Below are 18,619 nucleotides of genomic sequence, written 5' to 3'. Positions count from 1 at the left end.
TTTTTATGGACTATCCCTTTAAATCAATTCTGTTTATATATTTGTGTTGGTCTAGTGAAAGTCTAGTTAGCTGAATTTAATAATAATAATTGTATATTAATATCTTGATATTGAGTGTGATAAAAGTAATATTATTTGTAGTATACGTTTTATTATATATATATATATATATATATATATATATATATATATATATACAGGGGCGGATCTAGAAAAATATTGATGGGTTGGCGAGGAGGGGGCAGGAATTTTTGAGGGGTGGCAACATATGGCAGACGTATATACACTGAATTTAGTCACTGTTATCACAGTTTGATGATAAATATATGTGCACACTACAAAAGGACACAGGCTCTCATTTACAAACTTAATCTCATGCAATCAATGTCTTGCATTTGAAACAGTTCATATAAAGAATAAGTGACTATACTCCATAAGCACCACCACACTCACTAATGCATACAGTATGCATCAACATGTAATTAAGAGCATTATAAAAGGTTCAGTGTTATCAATATGTCAATTTATTATAAGAAACACAAGATGTTAACAGCCAATGACATTTCCAGCTGGGGAGACTCAACTGATTTTCCACTGTTTAGTGTTAATCATCATCTAACTCAACCAGTCAAGAGCTACATTTAGCCTTAGATGTTATATGAATATGGTCTCTGAAGCTGACAATAATAATAAATAAATAAACATTATAGGCACAAATACAGATGTACTTTTAGAAATTGTTTTTGAAAAAGATGGTGTTATTGTTTTGGCAAGCTTAAATTAAAACTTCTATGAAAACTTGTTTTAGTATATCTTTTTTTTAAGTATATTTTACTAAGCAATTTCTTACATAATTTCTTTGAGTTAGACCAAACTTTTATTTTGGTGGGTTGTAACTAGAGTTTATGTGTTTTTTAATTAACTACTATTATTAGCTAATAGGAAGTATAGCATAGTATAAGTATGGCATACTCTACTGTGCAATAGTACTATATTTCTGTTTGAATTTCTTCAAGTTATACCAAAATTTTATTTTGACAGGTTGTCGTAAAGACATTGCCGTTTCTGTCAGTCTGTGTATACGATACAAATGAATGACGATAGTTTTATCAAATGAAATGGTGAAATCCTCTCATAGCGCACTGACGTGCACATGTGTAGCATACATCATGCATCAATAGTGAAGAGCTGAAAACACCATGCGTGCTTCCGTGTGTGTGTGTGTGTGTGTGTAGTAGAGCACACATTCCCAGAGACGTGTATAACAACACCTTAAGGGTTCCCATAAGCAGGATTGCATTGTTGTGCCCCCCTTTCTCAAATATGATGATGGAAAAAAAACTACTATGGGGTGAAAAAATAACTTTAATCAAATAAAAAACTAAATGAATAAATTGTATTATTAACAAATCACAATTGTAGCTCTCGACATTTACCTGTGGCTATAACTTTATTATGACTCTAATTTATTTTATAGTCTTAAGCATTCAGAAATCATGCACAAGGAAACTAAGCAGTTTTACTATGATAAAACCATGGTTTATTTTTGTAAGGGTTGTGATATGCACGTTTTTAGTTGAAGAAATTATAAAGCCTGTGTCATCTATAGCAAAAAGGTGGCCAAAAATGAAAGATTAAGTGAATATTTGAATGCAATGTTTGGTCAGTAGCCTAAACAAGAATTTGATTGTCCTGTAAGTGTAACAGCAGCAATCACATGGCATTTGTAATAACATGTACATAAATAGTTTTCATTATGTATTTTAACAGTGTTATTATTAACCAATCATTATTGCCTCAGTATTTTTTTATAAAATGAATTTTAAGCAATTTTAAAGGCTATTGATGGCTTAGGTCTGTTTTTATAGCAACAACAACAGCAACAAAAATATTACATATATTAATACTTGGTAAATTATTAGAGTTTGGGGTTCGCGAATCATTTGAGTCAGTTCGGGAGTTCGTAGCTAAAAAATATATATATATATATTTGAGTTTTTTTCAAAGTATTTTGAGAGAGATTTTTTTTCTCATAAATAATTTAAAAAATTTCAAATGTATATTTTTTATGTTCTATGAGAAAATACTTTCTCTCAAAACTTTTTTTAGTCTCAAATATTATTATTTTTTGCTATTGGCATGAAAACCTTTTCTCTCGAATATTCTTTTTTCTCTCATGAAATGTTTTTTTGCTATCAGTGTGATAACTTTTTCTCTCAAACTTTTTTTTTTCTCTCAGATCTTTTATTTTCTCGTATGTAATAAAGAACCAAAACTCACTCCATACGGGTTCGCGAATCATTTGAGTCAGTTCGGGAGTTCAAAGCGGGTTCGCGAATCATTTGAGTCAGTTTGGGGATCGCAAATCATTTGAATCATTTCGGGAGTTCGGAGCGGGATCACGAATCATTTGAGTCAGTTCGGAAGTTCGTAGCGGTTCGCGAATCATTTGAGTCTGTTCGGGAGTTAAGAGCGGGATCACGAATCGCGAGAAAGATTCGCGCTCGTAAATTTTCAAATTGGCCATAACCTTTAATTCGTTGCTGCCAACTGGCAAGGCTTTCTTCTAGGGTAGCATTTGCCACCCTATGCCACCCGGGTAAATATATATATATATATATATAGTCTTCATTCAAATGCTTCTATTGACATGCACATATGACTTAAAATGGTCGCTTTACAATGCAATAAAAGTCTTAATATAAAACTAAACTTTTTATCGCGCACTTTGTGTCCGAAAATAGTGCATTGAGAAACTAACTTGTAACCCAATTTTTATTGTTGTATGTGCTTTTATTAAATATTTTTGCATAATTTAGGCTATGAACGACATTTAAAAAAAAAGTAACTTAAATTTTCTTTGTTTTTCTTCTGTTATTGTTGCATTTTAAGGATGTGGAAGAGCAGTTCGAGATGTGTTTGTCATGGAGACGGAGCCTGGGATCATTAAGGAATGACAGACTGAATCTCTCCGGTGCGTTTCTACTCAAACCCGAGAGGAATAAACTCGGACAACCGTGACGGATCGTCTACAGATAGCAGTATTACATGTCCAACTTCACTAACGCTTCAGTATGTCGGTGAACGGGATTCAGGACGGTCCGGTTACCTTGGCGGAGACGCGCACGGGCGGAGGAGCGCACGAGATGACGGCGCGTGGGACAGGTCCGTCTCTGCCGCGTTTCGTGCGTCTTAAGTTTACACCGGAATCTCTGGAGAAAGTTTATCAGACGTATTTTCTGCGGCAGCGGCAGGAGACGTTGCTGGTGCTGATCGTGTTCGCGGCTCTCTTTAACGGTTATGTCATCATCATGTGCGCGGTGGTTTACTCTCAGGATAAACTGAAGACGCTCGCCGTGGCGGCAGGCGGGCTGGCGTCGGATATTCTGCTCTACATTTTGTGCCGGCTGCGTTTGCTGCCGGAGTCCGTGTCCCGGAGCCTCGTCCCGTACGCGCTCTGGCTGCTCATCACGGTCCACGTGCTCTGTTACTTCAGTTTGAACTTCGCGGGATTTTACGCGGCCGGTGACACTGTCGGATGGCAGACATTCTTCCTCTTCTCCTTCTTTCTCACGCTCCCGCTGCCGCTTGCGCCCATCGCGCTCCTGAGCGCGCTCTCGTGCTGCGCGCACACGCTGCTGCTGGGATTCACTATTGCGCAGAGACACCAAGACAAATTGCAGTTAACAGTGCTGATCAGACAGGTGACACACACACACACACACACACACTTACTCTCTTTTATCGGTTGCCAAATACTATAGAAAGGTACTTTAAATATATTATATACTATTTTCAAATATCATGGTATCATTTGGGGTTTATTTATTTTGGACATAGCACCATGGTAGGCTACCTGAATATTGTTACCCTAATATCATCACTACTACAGTACACGCACGCGCGCACACACACACACACACACACAAAACTTCATGTGGTAACAGATAAATTACATTAAATAATGATATTAAATGATAATATCTATAGTAATATTTGGATTTTATATACTATTTTTAGAAATTGATTTATTAAGCAGGGGTGCATTAAATTAATCAAAAGTGACAGTATGAGTATAGATATTTCTAATGGTGTACAAAATGTATATTTTAAATAAATGCTTAATTAAACAAAAACAATATCACCACAACAATATTAAGCAGCACAATTATTTCAACAATTATAAGAAATTTTTCTGAGCAGCAAATCAGCATATTAGAATGATTTCTGGAGATCATGTGACACTGAAGACTGGAGTAATGATGCTAAAAATCCAGCTTTGATCACAGGAATAAATTACATTTAAAAATATATTAAAATATAATATATTTCTATTTAATTGTAATCACAATATTAGTGTTTTTATTTTATTATTTTAATCAAATAAATGTAGTCTTAGTGACTTCTTTCAAACATTAAAAAATCCTACTGACCCCCAAACCCTTGATCTAAAGTAGTGCTAATTAAGTGTTTATATTTAACCATCTCTAAAACTGTAATGCATGACAGAGAGAGGGTCACATGTTTCATGTCATCCACATGGAGGCGGAGCTTACAGAAGAATCTGTTATAATGATTTTACACTGACGTCATGAGACAAAATCAACCACAACTCAAAATCATCACTCAGACATCTATTTTCCATGTGGAAATATAAAAGCAGTTGCTGGAGTGTATTCAAGCAAAAGTGACATGAGTGTGTTGTTTCTCATAGCTGGTGGCGAATCTGATGCTCTATTTTTCTGCCATGTTGGTGGGCGTGATGTCATATTTCATGGCCGACCGTATGTACCGCACAGCGTTCCTAGAGGCTAAACAATCTCTGGAAGTCAGTCTTACGCTGAAAGAACAGAGCCAACAGCAGGTACACACACAAATGCATTCCCAAATACAAATTTTCTCTTTAATGAAGAAGGTTTTTAAGTGCACCAGATTCTTTTTGTAGGGATTTTGTGCCATGTTTTAGTCTGTGAGTAATGAACATACTGAGATGCTCTAATTGGGCTCAGTGGTGGAGCTCTGCTCTGGGGACCTTGTGTCCTGTTACCTGTTATTGCCACATCTGAGCAGAACTAGAGATAATGACACACTTCACACACACACACACACACACAGGTTGTGTTCTGTTGTCAATCTTATTGCAGTAATGAAGTCAGTCCCCGGGCTGCTATTATTGTGACAGCAGGAACACTAAAGACCCAAGAGTCCAAATTTGCCATCACACATTATTTTATGTTATGTTTATGTTATTATGATTTTATGTATTTTACAGTTTCATAAAAACTTACATTTATTCAATTATTTTACAGCTGTATTGAGACATATATTTATTAAATGACTGAACAGTTGCTAAATGAATTTAAGTGCTACATGAAGAAAATATATTAATTAATTATTTTAAGAGCTGCATAAAGACTTATATTATAAATGATTTATTTAACAGCTGCATAAGATGTATATATTAAGTTGTTTATTATATAGCTGCATTAAAATTATATATTTATAAAATTATATATTTAACAGCTGCATAAAGGCTTGCTTATTTACTTATATATATTTACTGAATCATTTAAGAGCTAAATAAAGACATATATTTATTAAACTATTTATATATATATATATATATATATATATATATATATATATATATATATATATATATATATCTTACTCCATTTATCTTGACAACATGTGCCATATTAGATACTAAAAGTTTTTGCTATCTTGTGTTAATTTACTGCCAGCATTTCTTTCTGTCCTTTCTGCTCATGTTCTCACGTGGTCTTCAGAGACCCTATCAATCCCAGAATGCTAGAGCAACTGTGGGGGCTTCTGGGAGTTGAGTGCATCCAACCAATCAGAGCGCAGCTGACAGGTTTAACTCACTATGGCAACGGCAGCAAGAGACAAATGCGCCCTGCAATCAAACTCCCAAAATCCCACATCACTCTTCTGTTCATGAACTAGACTTATACATTTGAATCTAGCAAAGTCTGCTCTATCTAATTAATAATCATGAACTAAGACATTGCAATTACTTATTTTTTATTATCATATTGATGATAAAAGTGCATAATCAATCACAACCTTGTATACCTTGTATTTTGATATATATGTGTTTTTTTGTATGTATAGGAGGAGTTGCTGTTGTCCATCTTACCGAAGCACATAGCAGATGAGATGCTGCAGGGCATGAAGAAAGGAGCCAATCAGAAATCAGATGCTCAGCAGTTCAACACCATGTACATGTACCGCCACGAAAACGTCAGGTAAAACCCTCTAACTGTCCTCCACTCATAGTCACTCCATTATCGTTATCCTGTCTTCATTTATTATTAAGTGGATCTTAATTCTGATTCACCCCAGTGATTCTTTTGAATCTGTTTAACCAAAAGATTCACTCATATTTGTCCATTGACTCATTCAGGATATATCTGCATATTTGTTAGTCATAAATAAATGTAAAGTGTTTGTATGTATGCATATATGTATAATCAATAAAACCAATTTCTTTCAATCTCATACATTTTTCCAGGGTTAGTATCATTGAGATATTATCATGTTTTTATTTTATTTTACATTTTAGTAAAAAAAAAAAAAAAAAAGGAATTAATTAGCTATATATTTTTTAATTCCGTTTTAGTTGTTTTAGTTCATCAAGAAAAACTAAAAGAAAATGGAAAATGATATATGTAGCCTTGGCCTTTTTTTTTTTTTTTTGGTATTTTATTTTGCTTCAAGTATCAAATTTTGTTTATGATTTTAGCTTTAGTAAACCTGATTTTTACTAACTTGTTCCTATAGCCATATTTTAACCATGTTCTCACTTGTTAACTGAATACATTTAATTGTTTTCACAATAAACAGATTTGTGCTGATTCTAAGAAATTTTAATAAATGCATTTTGAAAATGAGATGATTTAAAATAATATACATACAAATTACATACATACAAAATGCATGCAAATTGTTAATAATAAAATTACTTGATTTCTTTTTTTATGCCGAAATCTTACCTTTTTTCCTTTCTTACCACTGTTTATGCATGACTTAAAAATATGCCTGACACTATTTTCATTTCTTTATGTTAAAACTGTGTAATCTAAATAGATGGACAGTTTATATGCAAATCAAATACATAAATTATGTTTATGAGTGTAAACCTTCCTGTATTTACATCATTACACCAGTAGATGGCAAAAAGTGAGTGTCTAATAAACCTTAGCATTTTTCATGTGTCATTCACATTACAGGTTTTCATTTCAAGTTGTCTTTAAACAAGGCTTCAAACCCTTCAAACAGATGGAAGTATTGATCTAACATCTCTACTCTCTCTGCAGTATCCTTTTCGCAGACATCGTAGGTTTTACACAACTGTCGTCTGCCGTGACCCCGAAAGAACTTGTGAAATTACTCAACGAGCTCTTTGCTCGCTTTGACAAACTAGCAGCAGTGAGTAAAAACAGCCAACGCACACATTTTAAATATTTACAGTTTTTACCTCCACCTTGTAAAGAAATGGCCATAAATAGTACAAATTCATATGTTATAGAGAATTTGCATGGTACAAATATGCATATAATCACCTTTACTAAGAATACAATTTCCACTCTTATCTGGCTGTATGCTTTAACAGCAACACCACCAGCTGAGGATCAAGATTCTGGGAGACTGTTATTACTGTATCTGTGGTTTGCCAGATTACCGTGAAGATCACGCGGTCTGCTCTATTATGATGGGCCTGTCTATGGTGGAGGCCATCTCGTAAGTACACGCCCACTGGGAGGGGCTTTACCTGCAGTACCCAATCTCTGGGTGGAGCTTTCTCTACTCTATCTACAGGACATGCCATATGGGAGGGGTTTAATCATTAATAACTCTATCTTAAGCACACATCCACTGGGTGGGGCTTTTCAAAGTGGGAAAGGCATTGACTACAGTAAATGGGGACTAAAAGAATCTTTATCTACAGAAACAATTATGATAAATGTGTTGAACTATGAATAATAAGAGGGCACTTCATGAGTTCAGTGCTGAACTTTCACAATAATCTCTGAAAGTGTAGAGGTTTTGAGCTCTTTTCTTTATGCTTCGAAGGATCCGGTTGTAAATTAACATAATTATATAATAATGAAAATGTATATAAGTTGGTAATACATTTTATACACACACACATATATATATATATATATATATATATATATATATATATATACAAACACACACACACACATAAAGTATAGTGCATAGTTTATTCAGTGCTTGCAAAATTAATTGTATTCAATAATATATATACTAAAATCTGTTTATTTATTGTATAAAAAGTGAGAGTTTATATTAATTTTTTTATTACATTTTATTTTTTTTATACTACAAGATATATACACATATATAAAATATAAATTTCAATAAAAATAAAATAAAGTTGTATATAATAATATATTAGATATATTATTCCAATATGCAATTAAAATATACAAAATATAAAAATTTAACACGAATATATACATTTATATAAAATTTAAGATATATATTATATTTATTATATAATATTAATGTACATATTTTAATTAAATAAAATTAATAAACAATTATAAAGCAGAAAGTCCAAATGGCTCATGTTCTTCTCAATTCTGCTCAGATATGTTCGTGAAAAAACTCAGACGGAAGTGGACATGCGTGTAGGTGTGCACACGGGTACTGTCCTCGGTGGAGTCCTGGGACAGAAGCGCTGGCAGTTTGATGTCTGGTCCACTGATGTAACCGTGGCAAATAAGATGGAGTCAGGAGGAATCCCGGGGTGTGATCAACTACAATCTGAATTTAAACCATTCTTTTCTTCAAGGGTAGATGTGTTTGTGAATTACAGAGCAGGTGACTCTCATTCTGCTGTGTATGCAGGCGTGTGCACATCTCTCAGAGCACGAAGGACTGTTTGCATGGTGAATTTGAGCTGGAGGAGGGCAATGGAGGAGAGCGTTGCGAGTATCTTCTGGAGAAAGGCATCGACACGTACCTGGTGCTGGTGTCTAAAGACACTCCCAAAACAAACGGAGTAACCAATGGCACAGTGCGTATCATCACTGTCATTCTTATACTCTGATCTTCTGTTCTCATCTGTAACTCATCTGAAACTTTCTTCAGATGATTCACACCACAAATCCCAGCGGCAGCTACACGTCAGTAAAGAACATACCTGAGGAGTCAGAAACACAGGTGAGATCTGTCTATCTATCTATCTGTCTATCTGTCTGTCGGTCTGTCTGTCTTTCTGACTATCTGTAGCCCCTTTCACACTGCCATTCCGGCAAATACAGGGGTAAAGTGTTCCTGTAATTGTTCCCTGGTCGCTAGATTTGGCACTTTCACACTGCCAGTGATGACCCGGTATATGTGCGTGCTTTCATACACAACCCCTGAAGATCCCGTAACGACACGTGACATCAGCGCGTGACGTGTAATGTACGAGTCGACAACGCTTGGAACGTTATACTTTAACTGAAGCAAGCAAACGATCTCTGCGTCAGCGCGGAAAGTGAGGAACTAACTGATCTCTGCTTCATTACAGTTTGCACATGTGTTTTCGTCGCGAATGTTGATCTTCCTTCAAAACAGCCGGTAAAAGAGTCGCGGGATAACGCGCGTCATCACTTCGATACCGAATTAGATCTGGCTTTTGTTCACACAGCGCTCGTTCCGGATCGATTACCGCAATGTTACTATGTCCCCGACCCGGGTTCGATTCGGTAATCAATTCCGGGACGTGGTTGCTTTCACACAGAAGGCAACCAGGCAATGTTACGGGAATATTGCGGGTCCGACGTGCAGTGTGAAAGGGGCTTATCTGTATATCCATCTATCTGTCTGTCTATCTGTCTGTCTGAATGTCTGTCTGCCTACCTACCTGTCTGTATGTCTGTCTATCTGTCTGCCTACCTACCTGTCTGTCTGACTGTCTGTCTGTCTGTCTGTCTGACTGTCTGCCTGTCTGTCTGCCTGACTGTCTGTCTGTCTGCCTGCCTGTATGTCTGTCTGTCTGTCTGTCTGACTGTCTGCCTGTCTGTCTGTCTGTCTGTCTGTCTGATTGTCTGCCTGTCTGTCTGTCTGACTGTCTGACTGTCTGACTGTCTGTCTGCCTGACTGTCTGTCTGACTGTCTGTCTGTCTATCTGACTGACTGTCTGTCTGTCCGTCTGTCTGTCTGTCTGTCCGACTGTCTGCCTGCCTGTCTGTCTGTCTGCCTGACTGTCTGTCTGCTGTCTGTCTGTCTGTCTGACTGTCTGTCTGTCTGTCTGTCTGTCTGTCTGTCCGCCTGTCTGTCCGTCTGTCTGTCTGTCTGACTGACTGTCTGTCTGTCTGTCTGTCTGTCTGCCTGACTGTCTGTCTGTCTGCCTGACTGTCTGTCTGACTGTCTGTCTGTCTGCCTGTCTGCCTGTCTGTCTGTCTGTCTGTCTGTCTGTCTGACTGTCTGTCTGTCTGTCTGTCTGTCTATTTATCATTCTGTCTATCCATCTGTCTGTCTGTCCATCTGTCTATCAATCTTGACCTTTGACCTGTGTGTGTGATTTCTCAGCAGTTACAGTTGGCTATTATGACCGATGAACTGATGGAGGACGAGCATCTAAATTACTTGCTGAATAAATCTTTGCTGGAGAGAGAGACAGAGGAGACGTAATTACAATTTATACTTATTTGAACCCAGTGGTTTTGTCTTTTTAACTCTGTCCTAAATCACTGTCTCTTTCTCAGTCTGGAAAAGAAGAAGACATCAACTCTGTCTCTGAGGTTTGAGGACTCTGATCTGGAGTCTCGTTATTCAGCAGAGAAGGAGAGACGGACAGGCGTTGCTTTCAGCTGTTGTTGTGTTGTTCTGATCTTCACCTCAGTCATGGAAATTCTCATCGATCCACAGTAAGTGAATATCATAAATAACTTGTCACTAATACAACATGATGAATGAGTTATTCATGTAACACTGTATTGATATTGACATTTCTCTTGTGTAATGTTGTAATGTATCTGCTTGATTTCTGATAGGCTAATTGTTAATTATGTGACCCTGGCTGTTGGTGAGCTGTTACTGCTGATTCTGACTCTGTGTTCACTAGCGGCCATCTTTCCTCAGGTGAGAAACATCTCAGCAGTACATTATTAAATAAATCTCATGACAACATAGTTGGTTCATAGTTCACTTCAATCCAAAAAAAGGAAGAAAAAGAAAATAAATTATATTAGTTAGCCTAGTTTAAAGCATTTTAGAATCATGACCCACACCATCATTTAAAATTATTATTATTGTCATAAGTGATGCTTCTCATTAGATTTTTTTACTCTTTACTGGACTACTGTGAGAATAAATCATACATTAAAGGCTGTACAATAAATAATCATTTTGAAATACCCCAAATTATAAAAAAATTTTTTTTTTGAAAGATTGTTTCTTCAAATTACAGTAATGTGGCTTATTAATTAAAGTTTTAAAAACAGACTTAATTTAAACATATAATTTATTTATTATTATTTATATTAAATATAAATTATAATTATTTTCCTTTTTATTTTGGAGTTAAGTATTAGCCAGATTTACCCTTGAAAGTTTGTCACGTGATTCACCTAATTTTTATTGTCATGAGAGAGCAATGTTATTTTAGTATTTTAAAGATTTGCATATATTTTGTGTATTTCTTTGTATACTTTAGTATTTTATATGTTTAGTATTTTATTCTATTTTATTTATATACATTTATAGTATTTATTATTATTTAGAATTAGTATATTTTATACTTTTATAGTATTTTAGCGGCTACACTTTATTTTACAGTCATTTTACTTACAGTGTACTTAACCAAGAAAGTACCAGGTAGTATAAGTCGGGTAACACAGGTTAAACTTAGGTGTAGGGGTATGTACAGGGTTAGCACCTTGTTATTACCCAGTTATTGTTATTGCTAGTACAAAATAAAGTGCTACAATTAATGAAAACTATTTCTAATAATTTTAATTTTAGTTAACAATTACAATGCTATGAGAGCGAGTGCAGAGCGTCTGTGTAACACTGGGATGTGTGTGTATCAGGCCTTCCCCCGGAAGCTGGTGTCATTCTCGCAGTGGATCGACCGCACACGGTGGGCTCGAAACACATGGGCCATGGCTGCCATATTTGTTCTGACCATGGCTGAGGTGGCCGATATGGTGAGAAAAGACACATTTCACCTCTTTCCAAATTATTATTACTGAGTGTGTAAATCATTCTTTCTTCTGGCATCTTTGTATGATGTCATGCAGCTTGGCTATTGCATTTTTCAAGTATAATTTTGTAAAATCAGACTATTAAAGATTCAGCGCCATGAACCTCGCAAACAGAAGTCTTTTTCTTGTCCTTTTTCTTCAGCTGAGCTGTGTTCAGCCTCCTTTCGTGCTTCTGAACACCACATCCGGCATGACCCTCGAGTCCCTGGGTGACGGCGGATGTGCAGAGAACCCCAAACACTACGGATACATATCAGTGCTGTCACTTGTGGCCACTGTCATGCTGGTGCAGCTCAGCCATGTGGTCAAGCTGGCGCTCATGCTGTTGGTTACAATAGCAACAGGTGCTGTAAACCTCCACAGCTGGATGTACATTTACGACATCTATGATTTAATTCGCTACCATGACTACAGGTGAGACAAGCTTGAGTTTGGGTCCAGACGATCTGTTTGAAAAGTGATCAAAATACAGTAGAATCATAATGTAAAATATTATTTCAATTTAAAATAACTGTTGTGTATTTGAATAATTTGAAACATTTATTTTTACATGACATTAACTTATTTATATTATTTTACACCCAGTTAAATTGGATTGTGTGTTTAATAAATGAAATGCAAGGTTAAATTGCGCTTTAAACCACTCTTGGAAATTGTCTGAGACCTGAAATAGTTTTTCATTATTTTCAGTTATTCAGTGGTTCCCACCAGATATCTGCTGACCATGATGATTATCATCATGATGATGAGTTTCTACTATTTTGCACGTCAAGTATGTCCAACAAAAGCTTAATAACTCAAGTTTATTTCCTTTCCTCCATTTTTCACAAATATTAGCATGTTATTTCTGTATTCAGGTGGAAAAACAGTCACGTAAACTGTTTCTGTGGAAGATTGAGGTTCATGATCAGAAGGAGAAAGTGTATGAAATGAGAACATACAACGAGGCGCTGGTCACTAACATGCTTCCTGAACACGTGGCCAAACACTTCCTGGGCTCCAAGAAGAGAGATGAGGTATGTACAGAAACTTGTTTATGCCACGGAATAACAATTTTAACCTTATTTCCTTAATCCTACTTTTCTTAAATCTCTTAATTCTACCTTTTTTTTGGCTTTTTTTCTCTGAATTCTACGTTTACTTATCATAATAATAGTTTAAATATCTATAATTATCTAGACTAAGTATATATATATATATATATATATACACTTAATGTTTTTATTGCAGGTTTATATCAGTTTATACATTTTCTTATACCCCATACTTTTGACTTTTGTGTACATCTCACATTTTTTAATTTTTTCTCTTAAATCAAAAGTTCCATCTTGGAATTTTGGCTTTTTTTCTCTGAATTCTAAGTTTAAATATTGTATTTTTATTTATTTTATTTTTTTTGCTAGTTTATGTCCGTTTATAACTTATCTTATATCCCATACTTCTGATTTTTCACTTAATTCAGAGTTTACATCTCGCAATTTTGGATTTTTTTTTTCTTGCAATTCAGCCTTTTCTGTTTAGGCCATGGTATAATAAATTAAAAAGGTCATTGCAACTTTTTATCTCAGTTTTTCTTGCAGTTGAGATTTTATATCTGTATGTAATTTTATCATATAAAATTATATAATAGATATCTTTATATAATCTTTTATAACTCATAACTGGCTTATAACAGGCTTTTCAGAATTGCGAGTAAAAAAAAAAAAAAGCTGAATTATAAGATAAAAAGTTCTAATTACCATTTCTCTATATTCCTTTCCGAGTATAGAGTTTTATTAGTTTAGTCATTAATAAAAGTGCACATTTATTTCTATTTGTCTATTGCAGGAACTTTACAGTCAGTCTTATGATGAGATCGGCGTGATGTTCGCCTCTATTCCTAACTTCTCTGACTTTTATACGGAGGAGAGTATAAACAATGGAGGGATAGAATGCCTCCGGATCCTGAATGAGATCATCTCTGACTTTGACAGTGTGAGTGCCTCTTGTCCTTTATTTCTTCATATATGTCATTATTTGTTCAGCAGAAGTTCTCTTTAATATCATACAATGCCTTTTTTGATTCTGAGTAGCTTCTGGATCGCACAGACTTTCGCTATATTACGAAGATCAAGACCATTGGTAGCACATACATGGCTGCATCAGGCGTGACGCCGGAGAGCAACACCAACAGATACACCGAGCGCAAGGTCAGCTCCACAACACAAACTAGACCTCATAATACACTAATAAATACTGTGTTACTGATGATGATGGTGATGATGATGATTTGTGTGTTATACAGATAGAGGATCAGTCCATGTTGGAGCGCTGGCAACACTTTGCTGATTTGGCAGACTTTGCACTGGCTATGAAAGTCACACTTGGAAACCTAAACAAACAGTCATTCAATAACTTCATGCTGCGCATAGGTCAGAAACAGTGCTTTAAGTGGCCCAAAAGAGGTGCCGGTACTCTATTATAGCCCAAAAAAAAAATTATTTTATGTTTTGTTTTTTTTGATGACTGCCCTCATCCCCTGAGGTAACAACAACTATATTGAAGGCGTTTTATATACAGCAGTCAACAGGCGACCTTAAGAATAAATCCTTTTATTAGTTTGTGGATTTGCTTGAGGTAGAAAGAACTACTGAACATAAATAAAATGTGCAAAAGGATTTTGAAAAAATACCCTTAGAAAGAGGTACTGCATTCAAACTCCCGAACTGATTCAAATGATTCGCGATCCCCAAACTGACTCAATGATTCGCGAACCCGCTCCGAACTCCCGAATTGATTCAAATGATCCGCGAAGCCGCTCCGAACTCCCGAACTGATTCAAATGATTTGCGATCCCCAAACTGACTCAATGATTCGCGAACCCGCTCCGAACTCCCGAATTGATTCAAATGATCCGCGAAGCCGCTCCGAACTCCCGAACTGATTCAAATGATTTGCGATCCCCAAACTGACTCAATGATTCGCGAACCCGCTCCGAACTCCCGAATTGATTCAAATGATTCGCGAACCCGCTCCGAACTCCCGAACTGACTCAAATGATTCGCGAACCCATTTCGAACTCCCGATCTGACTCAAATGATTCGCGAAACCGCTCCGAACTCCCGAACTGGTTCAAATGATTCACGCTCCATACTCTAAACTAGGAAGATTTAGGAAGCGTGCATTGTGAAGGGCGTTGTGAAAAGCGGCAGCGCAGGCAAAGGATTAAAACCTCTATTAAAGCAGATGTCCAAATGAACGTACCAGTACGCTAAAAGCAAGTTCTGGGTGCACGGAGAGGTGGCAGTACGCTCAAGAGCTATTTTGGAAGTGCCCTTACTGAGTACTGGTGCGTACCGGCCCACTTAAACACTGGAAAGCATCTGACTGAACTACAGACACATATTACTTCTATTTATATAATAATAGAGTTGAGGATGTGTTAAATTTATGGTACTGTGACCATGCTGTTTGTGTGTGTGTATTATTGTCAGGTCTGAATAAGGGGGGTGTGTTAGCTGGAGTGATTGGCGCTCGCAAACCTCATTTCGATATTTGGGGAAACACTGTAAATGTGGCCAGTCGTATGGAGTCCACTGGAGTTATGGGTAACATACAGGTGATAAATGCTTCATTTTATTAGACGTTTTCTTAAAAGTTATTTAAAAAATAACTGGCCAATATGAAATAAAATAAAATAAAAATTATATTTTTAATATCAGTCATTTAAATGTTCAATATTAAGCCTTTTGACAAACATTTACATCTTTTCCACATATCTCACGGTTTTGACTTTTTTTCTCATAATTCTAAGTTTACATCTCACATTTCTTACATTTTTTATCTGAATTCTGAGTTTGCATTATGCAATTGTGACATTTTAGTTTGTCACAGAAAAAAAATTAACAACTAACTGCGACCTTTTATCTCACAGTTCTGACTTTTTTCTGCAATTGCCAGTTTATATCTAACACTTCAGACTTTTCTTCTTAAAACTTCAAGTTTATATATCACAATTCTGAGGTCATAGCTTGCAATTGTTTTTGTGAGTGATACAGATATCTGTGTTCTTCTGGTGCTGGTGCTCCACAGGTGGTGGAGGACTGCTGTAACATCCTGAAGGAGTACGGTTTCCGTTTCGTCAGAAGAGGACCCATCTATGTAAAAGGAAAAGGAGAACTGCTCACTTTCTTCATGAAGGGCAAAGACAAGCCTGTCGCAAAGACGACCGCAGTCTCTCTCCCACATCAAATACCAGACAAACCCTGAGAAGAGAGAAACAATAGAAAGGGGACAGAGTCTCCCTAATGAACACTGAAGCTCAACATTGTCTGCAGCACATAGACAATAACGCTGAAAAATTACCCATTAAAAACAACAGCCAAAGGTTGTATTACCAGAAAAAACATCTATTGTTTTTGTATTTTAAAAGCACGTTCCATCATTGAGACAGATCAATCTGGTCTGTTGAGTTTTTCATGCTTTATACACTTTCATTCAGTAAAAAATGCTGATAAAGAACATATGCATCCATATAAGGATCAGGTTACAGAAAACTGAATTGTTATTTGTAATTATTGAAAATGTTAGCACATAAAACACATGAAAAGTAAAGCACATAAAAAGTATAAAATAGACAATGATGGAAATTCTGTTAATTGTTAACAAACACACGATCAGGAGCTAAAAACTCAAAATACTAGCCATTAAGGGGTCAAGTAGTCAGAAGTAGTCACTCTTCAACAGAACATCAAAATTTTTGTATATCATTCATTATTTTAATTCTATAATGAAAGCATCAACAGAAGGGAGAATTTTATTCTATATTTGTATTTCATGTATAGCTTTAACCAAGAATATCACAGATACCATATTCTTATTGACGTGTAGTCAGAAAGTTTTTTAATGAATGGCATTTTAATACTTAAACATCTGGTCTGTATCTCAATGCCAGCAGGCAGTCTGATGTTTTAATGCTTTTTTATACAATGACATTCGGTTTGTTTCATGTACACTCTGTGAAACTCATGGTTGTAGATCAGATTATTACTGATTATATATATATATATATATATATATATATATATATATATATATATATATATATATATATATATATATAATTTATTTTAATTTTTTGTAGATTGTGGATTTAGAAGCTCAGATATGTTTTATTTTTTGACAGAATAAGAAATATGATTTAAAGAGTCTTAAAAAGGTACATTAAGCAGCCAAACTTTAGTAGATTATTGCTGACTTCATCGATAGATAGATAGATAGATAGATAGATAGATAGATAGATAGATAGATAGATAGATAGATAGATAGATAGATAGATAGATAGATAGATAGATAGAAAATAAATAAAATTTTATGCATTTAGCGGACACTTTTATCCAATGCGACTTCCAGTGCATTCAGGTTAACATTTTTTACCTAACATGTGTTCCCTGGGAATCGAACCCACAACCTTTTGCGCTGCTAATCCAATACTCTACCACTGAGCCACATGAAAAATAAAAAGGACTATTATCAACAAGAAGAAAAAAACAGGTTCCATATATTTTTTATAGATTCACTGATATGATAATCTGTTAAACCATGTATATATAGATCATAATTATTGATGAATTAATAGTCTGTGGTAAGTTTCTTCGTGCGCCCCCTTTTGGCCGGGCTCCGTCCGGAAGTGAGGCAACAGGGGAATGTCCGGTGACGTCAGCACGTCTGGACGCCATTAGATCTGCAGCTGTTTGGAGAGCAACAACAACAAGACGAAAGACCCTTGTACGGAACGCGCTCTGGACCGCGGGAGCCCGACGCCTCTTTCCCCTCCCCCGGGCTTCACCGGCTTCTAACCACGGCCGCTCTCGGTGAGGAAACTCTGGCCTCCGCTTCCTCCTCCTCCGACTCGGACACCGGCGGAGCGTCGCCGCCCCCGCGGAAGAAGCGCCGAGCCTCGTCGGCGGAGGGAGTAGGAGAGCCCGGTGCTTCAGCAGGCCTTACGTCAGCGACCCACCTCAGCCGAACCGGCACCAACATGCAGTCGAACGGGACGGGACAGGAACAGAACCACCCGGCCAGCGCGCAGAACGGAGATGCCAACGGCCTCCAGAGCAACGCAGGCTCGGCTTCGGGGGCCTCCGGGACAGGTTCGGGTTCCCTGAAGAAGAAGAAGCGTCTGTCTCAGGCGGAGGAGGACGTGATCCGCCTCATCGGACAGCATCTGAACGGGTTAGGGCTGAAGTAAGTGTCGCGGTAATGAAGAGTACCACCGGACCGAGTCGGTTCTGTTTTGACAGATCGCAGATTTTGTAGCCGATATGTGATCAACGAAGCGAACTCTCGACGAAACATCGTGTTTTATGACAGTCAAAACCTTTATAGTCTGA

General features: G+C 36.6%; 1 protein-coding gene across 2 annotated transcripts; it reads left to right on the top strand.

Annotated features, from left to right (window-relative positions):
- Positions 1-2,523: 2,523 nt before the first annotated feature.
- LOC113097331 (adenylate cyclase type 3-like) lies at positions 2,524-16,865 on the top strand. 2 transcript variants are annotated; one of them, XM_026262578.1, is made up of 21 exons: positions 2,524-2,599; positions 2,893-3,704; positions 4,715-4,864; positions 6,136-6,269; positions 7,341-7,452; positions 7,637-7,764; positions 8,642-8,800; positions 8,902-9,070; positions 9,145-9,216; positions 10,573-10,670; positions 10,749-10,910; positions 11,037-11,124; positions 12,075-12,191; positions 12,391-12,662; positions 12,939-13,020; positions 13,106-13,264; positions 14,076-14,222; positions 14,321-14,437; positions 14,533-14,659; positions 15,722-15,846; positions 16,320-16,865. In XM_026262578.1, the coding sequence occupies exons 2-21, from the start codon at positions 3,075-3,077 to the stop codon at positions 16,494-16,496; spliced, it is 3,225 nt and encodes a 1,074-aa protein (XP_026118363.1). In that variant the 5' UTR covers positions 2,524-2,599; positions 2,893-3,074; the 3' UTR covers positions 16,497-16,865. The 2 variants fall into 2 exon arrangements, with proteins under 2 accessions (XP_026118363.1, XP_026118364.1); XM_026262579.1 differs by lacking the exon at positions 15,722-15,846 and having other exon boundaries at positions 16,320-16,477.
- The last annotated feature ends 1,754 nt before the right edge of the window (positions 16,866-18,619 follow it).

The sequence above is a fragment of the Carassius auratus genome, unplaced genomic scaffold (assembly GCF_003368295.1).
Source record: "Carassius auratus strain Wakin unplaced genomic scaffold, ASM336829v1 scaf_tig00216185, whole genome shotgun sequence".
Taxonomy (NCBI): domain Eukaryota; kingdom Metazoa; phylum Chordata; class Actinopteri; order Cypriniformes; family Cyprinidae; genus Carassius; species Carassius auratus.
Note: the sequence above shows the minus strand (reverse complement) of the source record. Positions and strands in the feature narration are given on the sequence as shown.